This window comes from Saimiri boliviensis, chromosome 17 (assembly GCF_048565385.1).
Source record: "Saimiri boliviensis isolate mSaiBol1 chromosome 17, mSaiBol1.pri, whole genome shotgun sequence".
Taxonomy (NCBI): domain Eukaryota; kingdom Metazoa; phylum Chordata; class Mammalia; order Primates; family Cebidae; genus Saimiri; species Saimiri boliviensis.
The window spans coordinates 53,875,288-53,887,740 of NC_133465.1; the positions used below are offsets into that span (position 1 = coordinate 53,875,288).

The window sequence follows — 12,453 nt, forward strand, 5'->3', positions numbered from 1 at the left end:
TTTTCACGTGCTTTTATATATTTAAGGTGATTGTCTTCTTTCTGGTGTTTCCCATAGCTATTTTCTTGGATTTATTTATTTATTTTATTTTATTTTTTGAGATGGAGTCTCACTCTGTCGCCCAGGCTAGAGTGCAATGGCATGATCTTGGCTCACTACAACCTCTGCCTCCTGAGTTTAAGTGATTCTCAGCCACCTGAGTAACTGGGATTATAAGTGTGCGCCACCATGCCCGGCTTATTTGTATTTTTTTTTTAAGTAGAGATGGGGTTTCACCATGTTGGCCAGGCTGGTCTCAAACTCCTGGCCCCAAGTGGTCCACCGGCCTCAGCCTCCCAAAGTCCTGGGATTACAGGTGTGAGTCACCACGCCTGGCCAGGAAAGAATTTTTTAACAGCACATATCAACACTACTTGATCAGTTTTCTTTCTATGTAACACCTCATTGAAGCATAAATGGGAAGAAACCCTCATTATATTGAATGATCAGAGAAGGATCTTATAACCACTCCAGTATTTTAAGTGGCTGCAAATGACACGTTTTGTATCCCCTTGTCCACTCCTCATACCTGACCCAGATGAGAAGGACTCATTAGTGCAGTGGATAGAGCCTGGGGACACCTGCAAGATGGAGTCAAGGCCTAGATTTGAGTTCTGGCTCTGCTACTCACTGGCTGCACAGCTGTGTGATTTGGGACAAGTGCCTTAACATTTCTGAATCTTGGTTTCTTCATCGATAAAATGGGGGTTTAAAATAGAACCTCCATCACGGAGTTCTGGTGAACAAGTGGTTTGTAAACTGTGACTTGCTCCTGAAATGCAGGGATCATCATCCCCGTTGCCTCAATTGTGACCTTGCTTGCTGGCTTTCTTTGTCTTTAGCGGATGACCACCAGGCTCTCATCTGGGACATCCAGCAAATGCCCCGAGCCATTGAGGACCCTATCCTGGCCTACACAGCCGAAGGAGAGATCAACAATGTGCAGTGGGCATCAACTCAGCCCGACTGGATTGCCATCTGCTACAACAACTGCCTGGAGATACTCAGAGTGTAATGTTGGTGGCGCTGTGCGCGCGAGGCAGGGGCTTGTGTGTTTCCTGCCTCTGCCCCACCCCCAAAGTAAGAAGAAACATGTTTCCAGTGGCCAGTATGTCTTTCGTTGCTTTGCACCCACTGTTACCAGAAGCTGCTCTAGGAGTTCCTGGCCAGTCACCCATCGCCCTCGGTGGCAGACTCAGTGCTGTGTGGCACCTCCTCAGCCCAGGGCTGAGTTTTAAGATTTTCTCTTCTTTCCTCTTCTCATTTGGTTCCTCAATTAAAATTGTGTGTATATTTGTTTGTCAGGCGTTGTGTTGAGGAGCAGTTCACGTACTGGCTGTGTCTATTCCTCTGCCCAGGTGTCTCTGTCTGTTTGCTGCCCAAGGCAGCAACCCATGTCTCGTCCATGTCCGTGTTCGTGTTAGCACTTATGTGGGAACAAATACCAATCTGTCTTTTCTCCTAGTATCAGTGTGTTTAACAAATTTCAACTTTGTATATTTATCAGGCTAATTTTTTTATGAAAAGAATTTTACTCTTCCTGGTTCATTTATTTGTCTTAGAGTCCTTCCTCTTTGCACCTTCTTCTCTTCCCTCAGTGCCTGGAGCTGGTACTGGGCCCACGGCCCCATGAGCAGTTTGCCTTCTTGAGTCACTGCCTGAGTAGTACATACCTGACCGGGAGGCCAAACCACCTTGGTGCTCTGAAGTCCACTGACTCCTCACACCTTTCTTAGCCTGGCTCTTCTCAAGGGCATTCTGGGCTTCTAAACAGACACAGGAAACCTCTGTTTACCCTGAAGCACCACTGTCCAGTCCCATCGGTTCCCACTGGGAGCATGGTAGAGCTGAGAGAGACAGGCTCTCAGGGTACCTGACTTGAGGGGAATCCTTTCAGGAAGCTGAAAAAGTCAAGCATATTTCCAGTACATACTTTCAGAGTCTGTTTTTTCTCCAAATATAAGCCCCAGGCCATTCCACTTAGTGTCTTTTTAATGATAGGCAAGAATGAGTTGAACTTCTCTGAGTTGAACTTTGATGTTTCTGTTGGTTGAGTATACTGTGCCTGGCCATATATTATATAGGGTGCTCTTTGGATTGAGTGCTCGGAGGTGAGAGAGTTTCCCAAGAGGCATCCAGTCTGTATTTCCGACCCTGAACAAGACCTCACATGAGAGATGGACTGATTGGCTGTGGCAATCCCGGGCTGTCAAGTGGATAGATAGCAAAAAAGAGTTATACTGTGGTGAGTAATGCTAAGGAGAAAAAAAGAAAGAAAAGGAATTATTGCCCCCAGGGTCAGCCAGTTAAGAGCTCTACCCATACCTGTCAACCCCTCTCTCCGCCGGTTTAGGTTCTGAGCCGTATTGGACTTGTAACCTGCGGTTGTCTGTTGACTTGCAGGCCACAGGTGTCTTCCGTTACATGAGTGAGTTCCATGGAGGGGGCCTGTGTGTGATGCCACTGTTGGATGAGTCCTTGGGGCAGGCAGAGTTTGGGGTGTGCTCTGGGGGGAAAGTTGCCTGGCTCCTTGTGCTCTACTCGGTAACTGAAGGTTTTTAAGTCCCTCTGAATTGCTCATCTGAGATTAGCAAAGTAGCAGGCCTGAGGACGATGGTTTTGTCCTCTTTGGCTCTCACCTGGTTGAGAAGTAAAACAGTGAACTTTGTTCTTCTGGGCCCTTAAGCTTTGTTGGTTAAGTCTACCTTTTCAGAAGGAGATGTCATTGTTTGCTGAAAGTCCAGCTCTTTGCTTTACCACACAGGGACCTGTCCCAAAGAAGAAGGCTCCTTTTGAGTCAGAGTATTTCCTCTTCTACCCTTTTACTTCGTTGTTCTGATTTTAGGACTCTGACTGGCCATGTGCTTGCGGTTGACTCTCCTGCATCTGCTACTGGATTTGCACTGCATTGCTCGGAGATGTAAAGCGAGCAGTTCTTGGTCAGAACTCTCCTCTGCTTTTCAGTGTGTTTGATAACAGTTACTGGGTCCTTCTCTCAAGGGTAGCAAGGCCAAGCTGATGGCTGCTTGTTTAGGAGGCCATCAGTTCCTTCCTATGGAGAAGGGTCTGAAATGGAAGTCAGTGTAGAAGAGGCTGGTCTGCTGGGCAGGGCTTACGTCCACTGAGTTTTAAGATTCCTTTGCTGATCTGAACCAAGCCTGGTCTTTATGGTGAAATTTGTCAGCTGGAACTCAGAAACAACAACTTAAAAAAAAAAAAATACACACACAACAATTAGACTATATTGGCCTAAGATAGCTATTTACTCTGGAAACCAACAACTTTTGAGGTTTCCCTCGCCTGTGGACACCCAGTCCCTGTCTTCCTTCCTCAGGTTCTGCATTGCAGTCTTACCCTGAATCCCATGGGGGACCCAGGGGAGACTCCACCTCCCTAAGCAAGCACACACATACTCACAGTTGATGAGTTGCTGGTCTTCTCAATCCCAGGTCTCTTACCCTCCCTTTACTCCACCAACCCGATAACCCATGACTGAGGAGAGGATTTCTACAGTCTAGGGATTTAGAAAGCCTGTAAGCCAGCCATGCTCCAGAAAGCACAGATCTGTTACAGTTGCAAAAACAACTCTATGTAATTTGTTGAGGTTCCCAAATTGACAGCCAGTGAGACTGGGCAGGAGACTGAATCTGCTATCCCTGACTCCTGGAGGAGCAGCTACTAGGACTTTACCAGGAAGCCCACATCTCCAGGCTGTGGCCCAGCTGGTGATGGTCCTTTTGCTCTTGGCAGCCTGAAGCACAGCTGTCTGTATTGTCCTTATCTGCTCTGAGGAAGGGTGGAGGTGCTAAATAAATTACTGGAGAATGGGTCCACGTCATTAAGGACCTGAATTTTTTACACTCAGGAGCATTGGAACTCTCTTCTTCCAGAGAAGGAACTAGCCTGCAAGGTTAGTACTTGAAGGGGGAAGATATTTAATAACTGGGCAAAAATTTCTTATAAATCCAGGATTGGCTCTCAGAGAACTGGCTAAGATTCAGGAAGAAACAAAATTCAGAATCCTATAAGGTTTTTTTGTTTTGTTTTGTTTTTTGAGATAGTCTAACTGTCACGCAGGCTGGAATGCAGTGGTGCAGTTTGGCCCACTGCAACCTCCGCCTCCCAGATTCAAGTGATTCTCCTGCCTCAGCCTCCTGAGTAGCTGGGACTACAGGCGTGTGCCACTACGCCCGGCTAATTTTTTGTATTTTTTAGTAGACACGGGGTTTCACCATGTTAGCCAGGATGGTCTCAATCTCCTGACCTCATGATCCACCTGCCTCAGCCTCCTAAAGTGATGGGATTATAGGCCTGAGCCACCATGCCCGGCCCCTACAAGGTTTTGATGACAGTTAGGGCCAAAATTTTAGGAGGTGATACAGGATGCAGGAGAAAATCAAAGTGTTTTCTTTAAATCAAAGGAGGAAATATTAGAGGTCAGCGGAGGTCTGGGGTAGGGAAACATTCACACTGTCCATTGCATGACTGTGGAATGAGACTGCCCTTAACCTGGGTCAGCTTTCCTGGGCCATAAATTGGGTATCCATGACACTAGGTAACTGTGAGAACAAGTTGACAGCTCAGAGCAGCCATAGGTGATGTTTGGTGGTAAAAAACCTGCAGGCATTGGAGGTCCCATGATTGTTCCAGACCGTGGCTCTTGGTTGTGGGTTTGTTCAGAGCAGGAGAAGCACAGGTTATGACAGGTATACAGACTTTCTCCCTCCTTTTTCTCTCTTCTCTTCCCCTTGCTTTTCCACTGTTTCTCCCTGCTGCCACCTGGGCCTTAAATTCCTGGGCCATGAAGACATGTAGGAGCCACAGGGTTTACCACATGTTGGAGGGCAGCCCAGAACTGTCCCTCTACCTTTCCCACTTGGAGAATATGGCAGCCCCGTCCATTCTTGGCTTGGGGTAGGGGAGTGCATTGAAGTAGAAGCCTCAAAGCAGACTTTTCCCAGGGAAGAGAGCAGAGCAGAGCAAAGTCACTGTGAACCCTGGGCCAGGCCCTGCTGGGCCAGCTCCTGAGAGTGTCTTGTGTTGCAGAGCCTTGCCCACTCACCCACCTTCACCCTCTCCCCCTCCCACGGTGTCACTGCTGCTAATGGTCAAAGTCAAATATGTGGCCACATGAGATGGACCAGGTCCTCTCAGGCTACTTTCTGGATGTCATTTTTAAAATACAGAGACATGCAGGTGCCTTCTGAAAGAGGCTTGGACTGGTATATCCAACCAGAAACAAATAAGCTAAAGAAAGTTTGAACTTGAGAAGAAAGATGTTGACAGTCTGTGTAACAGCTGGAAAGTTTACAGGCACCCACCTTTGGGACAACCCAGTAAATATGAACTTGTGATATCTACTAAGATTTTCAAAGAAATGTTCTCACCTTGGGTTGATTGTGGTAAATCATGTGTTATGAAAATTGTTGAGCAGAAGCTTTAAATTGCTTTAGTTGAGTCTGAATCACTTGCTTTGGTTCCTATGTATTTTATGACCCCTCTTGTCAGTGACCTTCCCTCCCCACCCCACCCAGAGTGAATTTGTAGCATGATTGTATAAACTTCTATGTAGAAAATGGAGATTTCTTGCTCTGAAATGTTAAGCTCTAACTCATTCATTTCTGTGCCCTTTAGCCTAGTATGTCTGAACTTCCATTCTTGTTATATATTTAAACTTTCCCTCTATATTATAGGTTTTGTGGCATCCATGGTCAGGTGGAAAGGAAGCTGCCCCTTGTAGAACTGTACTGTAATATTTTTCTTTTATAAATATTTTCACAGGACTGATTGTACACAGGGCTTGTAATAAAATTTTAACACTGTGCTGTGAAACAACTATGGGGAATCTCCATTGAAGGCTACTTCAAAGGCACCTGAAAGTGGAGTGTTATATCTACGACTTTCTATTTCTTGTTTCCTAAGTAAATTAAACCTAATTTTCACCCTTTCATTCTGTTTCAGCCTCCTGTATAAGAAGTACCATATTTTCTGCCCATCATACTTTGTAATAAAACTTGAACATGTATAGATTGACTGAATTTCTTTTTGTGATGAATTCAGTTCTTCCCATTTTGTCACTGTGGTCATGTTCCATAGACAATGGCAGTGCCCCAGCCAAAGCCAGGCAATCTACTCTTCACCTTTTATATCCTGTTTGGTCATTCACTTGTTATTCAGTGGAGCACCTCCTCTATGCCAGGGGACATGGCCCTCAAGTTGGTTGCAGTTTATCAGAGGAGATATCCACATAAATACTTGTGGCCAGGCACAGTGGCCTGTGATCCCAGCCGAGGTGTTGGGGAGGCTGAGGTGGATCACTTGAGGACAGGAGTTCAAGAGCAGCCTTGGCAACATAGCAAGACCCTATCTCAGTCAGTAATTTTTATTTAAAAAAATTATTTTTAGCCAGACTGAGATCTAAGACAATTTTTTTTTTTTTTGCATTTATTTCAATAGTTTAGGGGGAACAAGTGGTTTTTGGTTACATGGAAAGTTTTCTAATGGTGATTTCTGAGATTTTGGTGCACCCATCACCCAAGCAGTTTGCACTGTACCCAGCTAGTAGTCTTTTATCCCTATCCCCTCTCACCCAAATTAATTTTTAAAAAACAAAGCCAAAAAATCCAAATACTTGCATTGTTTTGCAATAGTGGATGTGTTTAAGCATCACCTACAAGGCAGGGACGATCACCTTTGCCTGGGTGGGAGCCAGACAGGGTCAGCGAAAGCTACTTGAGATGGATGCCTAAGCTGGGTGTTGAAGGCTGAGTAAGAGTTCTCTGGGAATAGGGAATGTCATTTAAGGCAGAGAGAACACCCATGTGCAAATATGTAGAGGCAAGAAAGTATGGTCATATTCAGAGAATTGCAGGTTGAGGTGGGGTGAATAGTGGGAAGTATAGCTAGGGAGGTATACAGGAGCTAGAGCAGGAAAAGTCTTGTGCTTTGCAGAAATTTTCGATACTACACTCATGCATAAGCCTGGAAAACATACACAGAGAGGAATCATCAGAATTGCATCTTGGGAGGATAGGCAATGATAAAGTGCCTCTGCCTTCTTATAACAGCATGAGAGAAAATCAAATCCTGAACTACGGTGGTGGCGGCAGCAGCAGTAGCAGTAGCAAGGATGGAGAGGACAGAGCGCAAGCGAAGAGGGGTGCAGTTACCAGCATTCAGTAATTTATTGGCTGTGAAGGGAGAACAAAGAACTCCCAGATCTTTTGGGTTTGGACAGGTTCTGATAGCTGACTAGGAATGTTCAAGTCCCTGTTAATTTCCCAAACCTATGCCCCAACATGGTAGGATGGGGAAGGAGTTCCTGTCCCACTGCTATTCAAATGCTGTGTGTCCTGGATGAAATATTCCCCTCATTTATTTTTATTTTTATTTGTTCATGTTGGGCCACTTTCAAGAAAGAGAAAGGCACACTGGTTCAGTGAACCAATATTTGGTAAGTACCTGCCATTGTGTCAGCTGACATGAAGCCAGCAGCAGTGGATCTTTGAAAGGAAGTGTGTGCCCTTGAGAATTTAAATTTATGAGTACCTGCTGCTCCTGTTGGAACTGTACTGCTATGTAGTCTGACAGTGTATATTTTCTAGGAAATATGTGAGTCCTGCTTTCTGGTTTTTAAGGAGAAAACTGAGAGACAGTAATAAGGCGAGGCTATGCTGCAGCAACAAACCCCCAAATATCAGAAACTGCTTACACAAAGTCCTCTGGGCTAGGCGCAGTGGCTTGCCTCTCTAATCCCAGCACTTTGGGAGGCCAAGAGGGATGGATTGCTTGAGGTCAGGAGTTCAAGATGAGCCTGGCCAGCATGGTGAAACCCCGTCTCTCTTAAAAATAAAAAATTAGCCAGGCATGGTGGCGCACACTGTTGTCCCAGCTACTTGGGAGGCTGAGGCAGGAGAATAGCTTGAATCCAGGAGGTGGAGGTTGCAGAGAGCTGAGATAACACCACTGCACTCCAGCCTGGATGACAGAGTGAGGCTCCATCTCAAGATAAAATAATAAATGAGTGACCTCCAGGTTGCTTATAGGGGGTGGGATGGAGTACATTTTTCAGGATGGGCCTGGAAGTGGCTTACTCACTTCTGCCCCTATGTGCCAACTCCAGGTCAAGAAATGTAGTCTTACTGTGTATCCTGGAAGAGGAAATGAAGCAGTGAATAGTTATGTCTTAGCCATACCAGCAAATTGGTTAAGTATCTAGAGTAATAACTAATGTAATCTCATCCATTGAGGGCTGTTAGTACTGGACAATACATGGTCAAACCTAATGGAATGATACTTTTAGCCAGTCTTTAGCTTCCAAGGTTCATTGTTAAGTGATTTCAGTGATCCTAGTGTTGGAAATAAGAGCTCAGAGTCACAAAAACAATGAGCACTCAAAGGATTTCTCAGCAAGGCAATTTATTTCTGTAGAAGGGTGCTGCTCACACTTCTGGCCACTGCAAGAGCACGCTGAACAAAGGAGGGAAGGGGTTTTTATACCTAATGCACTCAGTCCCTGCTTCTGTGTCTTGCCTCCATTGGTTGGAGTCAGACCACACAATCTAAGCTGATCCTGATTGGCTATTTCAAATAGAGTAGGGGTGTGGGTTACAGAAGTGGGAAGGGGAGTTTTGGCGGGGAGGGTAGTTTATAACACAAGTACAAATACAAGGCATGTCTGGGCATGCAAAGGCAAGAAGAATGGTCACAGAGTTTACAGAGGTTACTGAGCAGGGAGCTAAGGGCAAAGGGGACTCTTTCCACATAAGGAATAGACCTGGGCTACAGATTAGGATTGGCAGAAGAGATTGTTTACAGGGCGGGTAATGGGCGGCAGGGCAGTACAAGGAAGTTGACCCTAAGAACAAAGAACAAGGAAGTTAAACAAGCTCAACTTTTGAAGAGGAACTTAATGTATCTAACATTGACAACCAGGCCTCTAGAGATTGTTCAGTCAACTATGAATTTATCTTGAAAGGTGACTATTAAATCAGATTGAGAGTGAAAATCTGCCCTGCCGTTCATCATAGATACACAGACAGATAAAACCAGCTGCACAGTTGACAGGATATAATATCTCTACCAAGCACACACTGCAACTTTTTTTGGCAACATAAAGTGTCATAATAACTCCCTAAGTGACTACTTTAAAAAAAAAAATTCACTGAGAAACTTTGTTCTCTAAAATCATAGGCTGACAAAGTTTGCTGTTTGCAATTGTATTTGTGAGAATGAAGCCTTACAGTATGGCTTGGGGGAGCTGAGTCACTCTGACATCAAGAAGCAGCCTTGATTTCCAGCCCAGGTATAGTGTTTCAGAGCAGGGGTTTCTGAACACAACATTTCACGTTTATCTTGACTTTGTACTTTCCAGGGAAACTGGTCCCCTGAGTCCCCTTTGTAGTCCAGCTGACCTTGATCCCCCATTCACATAGGTCTGTGTTTCTTTGAGCCTAACTCTAATTTTTTTACCTAACCTCTACCCTTCCCCATAATCCTATAACCATCTTTTTCTTTGGTGAGATACTTCACCATTCCTCTGGTGTGCAGTCTCCCTTGTTGATAAGCCTTACTATGTGGGACTATAGGTTTGCCCCTGCTGGTCTTAGGCTGATTGGACTAGGGCAGTCTCAAACCTTGTTTTAGCTCTTATACATATTTGTGATTACAAATTCCATTAATTTGATTTTTGCTTCTCAAAGTAAACATATAAACTATATATATATATATATAATTTTATCTATAATTATATATATAATGTTCATAAAAGTTTATATAGTTTATTAACTATATATATGTTTGTTTGTTTTTGAGACAGAGTCTCACTTTGTTACACAGGCTGAAGTGCAGTGGTGCAATCTCGGCTCACTGCAACGTCCACCTCCCAGGTTCTTTTTGAAAATGTTTTCTAAACATCTCTTTCTTGAATTACATCTCCCAGTTTCAACCGATTCTCATGCCTCAGCCTCCTGAGTAGCTGGGACTAACAGGCGCATGCCACCACGCCCGGCTAATTTTTTGTATTTTTAATAAAGATGGGGTTTCACCATGTTAGCCAGGATGATCTTCATCTCCTGACCTCGTGATCTATCTGCCTCAGCCTCCCAAAGTGCTGGGATTACAGGTGTAAGCCACAGTGCCCGGCCTGAATAAACTATATTTTTAAATTGCAAAAAGTAATACTATATATGAATGGCTGATACACACATGAAAAGATGCTTACCATTAGTAGTCATTAAGGAAATGCAATCAAAACCACAATGAGATAACACTTCTCACCCACAAGGATGGTGATAGCTATAGTAAAAAAGAATAACAAATTTAGCCAGGGGCTCATGCCTGTAATCTCAGCTATTTGGAAGGCTGAGATGGGAAGATTGCTTGGGTCCAGGAGTTTTTTGCTGCAGTCAGCTATGATTGTACCACTGGACTCCATCCTGGGTAACAAAGCAGAAAAAAGAATCAATGATAATGGAGAAACTGAACCCTCATATATTGCTGGTGGGAATGTAAAATGATGCAATAATTTTAGAAGACAGTCTGGAAATCCCTCAAAAGGTTAAACATAGTTATGACATGACCCAGCAGTTCCACTCCTAGGTATATAACTAAGAGGTGAAAACATATGTCCACATAGCAATGTGTACATGAATGTTCACAGCCTCATTATTCATCATAGAAGGTGGAAATAACCTACATGTCCATCACCTGATGAATGGATACAGAAAACGTGGCATATTCATACAATGGAATATTATTTGGTAATAGAAATTAAATACTGATACATGCTACCACATTCAAGAATCCTGAAAACATGATGCTAAGTGAAAGAAGCCAGTTACAAAAGGCCACATAGCGTATGGGTCCACTCATTAAATGTCCAGAAAAGGCAAACCCACAGGGACAGAAATAAGTCGGTGATTGGCTAGGCCTGCGGGAATTGGGGGAAAATAGGGAGTGACTGCTAATGGGTACAGGACTTCTTTTGGGGATGATGAAAATGTAAAATCAATTGTGCACAGCTCTGCATGTTCTGCAACCCACTGTACACTTTGAATTGGTGATCTGTATGATACGTGAAATATGTCAAAGCTGTTAATTTTTTGTTAAAATGAGAACTGTAGCCCGGCACAGTGGCGCATGCCTGCAATCCCAGCACTTTGGGAGGCCGAGGTCGGTGGATAATCTGAGGTCAGGAGTTCAAGACTAGCCTGACTAACATGAAGAAACCTCATCTCAACTAAAAACATAAAAAATTAGCCAGGTATATAAAACAACAACAACAACAACAACATAAAAGTTAGCCAGGTGTGGTGCTGCATGCCTGTAATCCCAGCTGCTTGGGTGGCTGGGGCAGGAGAATCACTTGAACCTGGGAGGCAGAGGTTGCAGTGAGCCGAGAATGCACCATTGCATTCCAGCCTGGGCAACAAGAGTGAAAGTCCATCTCAAAAAAAAAAAAAAAAGAGAACTGTGAACTGTGTTGGGCACAGGAAGTAGAGTCCTCCTCTCAAAGAATTTAGTATTATGTTAGAAACAGATATAAACATTTTGATATTTTTTAAAAAGATAAGTGCTAAGGTACAAGCATGTATAAAGGGCTATGTGCACCACCACACCCGGCTAATTTTTGCATTTTTAGTAGAGACTGGTTTTCACCACATTGGCCAGCTTGGTTTTGAACTCCTGACCTCAAGTGATCTGCCCATCTCAGCCTCCCAAAGTCGTAGGATTACAGGAGTGAGCCACCACACCCAGTCCCATGGGGGTTCTTCTGTAATGAAAAATATAAAGTCTATGTGTCAGGCCTCCAAGTTCACGCCTGGACATTATAGCCTTGATGACCTGCACATACACCTCATGATTGTCTCCAGGAGCCAGAAAGTCTGAAGTAACTGGATGGCCACAAAGAGAAGTGAAACAACTAGCTCCTGCCTCAACTGATTGCTCTCCCCCTGCAATGTTCAACCATTGTTTCTGCTCAGCCTTTCGAAGCTTCCCCCCTAGACATTAGGTTTTCTCAAGACCCGCACCCCTGTAACTATGTTTACTGCACCATTCCTTCTGCTTGCAGCTGATAACCTCCACTCTTATGACCATACCTGTTTGTAATAGATAACCCCTACTCTTGTGACCATGCATCCTGTGACATCCCCCTAGCAACACCCCTACCCCTGGCTTGCAAAACGGCCCTGAACTGTAACTTCTGTAACTTTCCACTGCCTACCATAAACCTATAAAACCAACTCCTATCCCACCTCACTCCACTGACTCTCTTTTTGGACTCAGCCTGCCCACACGCGGGTGAATAAACAGCCATGTTGCTCACACAAAGCCTGCCTGGTAGTCTCTTCACATGAGCAACGTGCCTAACGCTATGCCTTTGTGCTTTGCATCCATTATCCCATTTAATCC

At 44.4% G+C, this 12,453-nt stretch overlaps 1 protein-coding gene across 1 annotated transcript in view; it reads left to right on the forward strand.

Annotated features, from left to right (window-relative positions):
- Positions 1–6,064, forward strand: part of DCAF7 (DDB1 and CUL4 associated factor 7) — a 41,216-nt gene extending 35,152 nt beyond the window's left edge. The window contains exon 7 of the mRNA XM_003942433.4: positions 882–6,064. Within this exon, the coding sequence (XP_003942482.1) occupies positions 882–1,054 (173 nt within the window). The 3' untranslated portion in view covers positions 1,055–6,064. The remainder of the gene's footprint in view (positions 1–881) is intronic.
- The last annotated feature ends 6,389 nt before the right edge of the window (positions 6,065–12,453 follow it).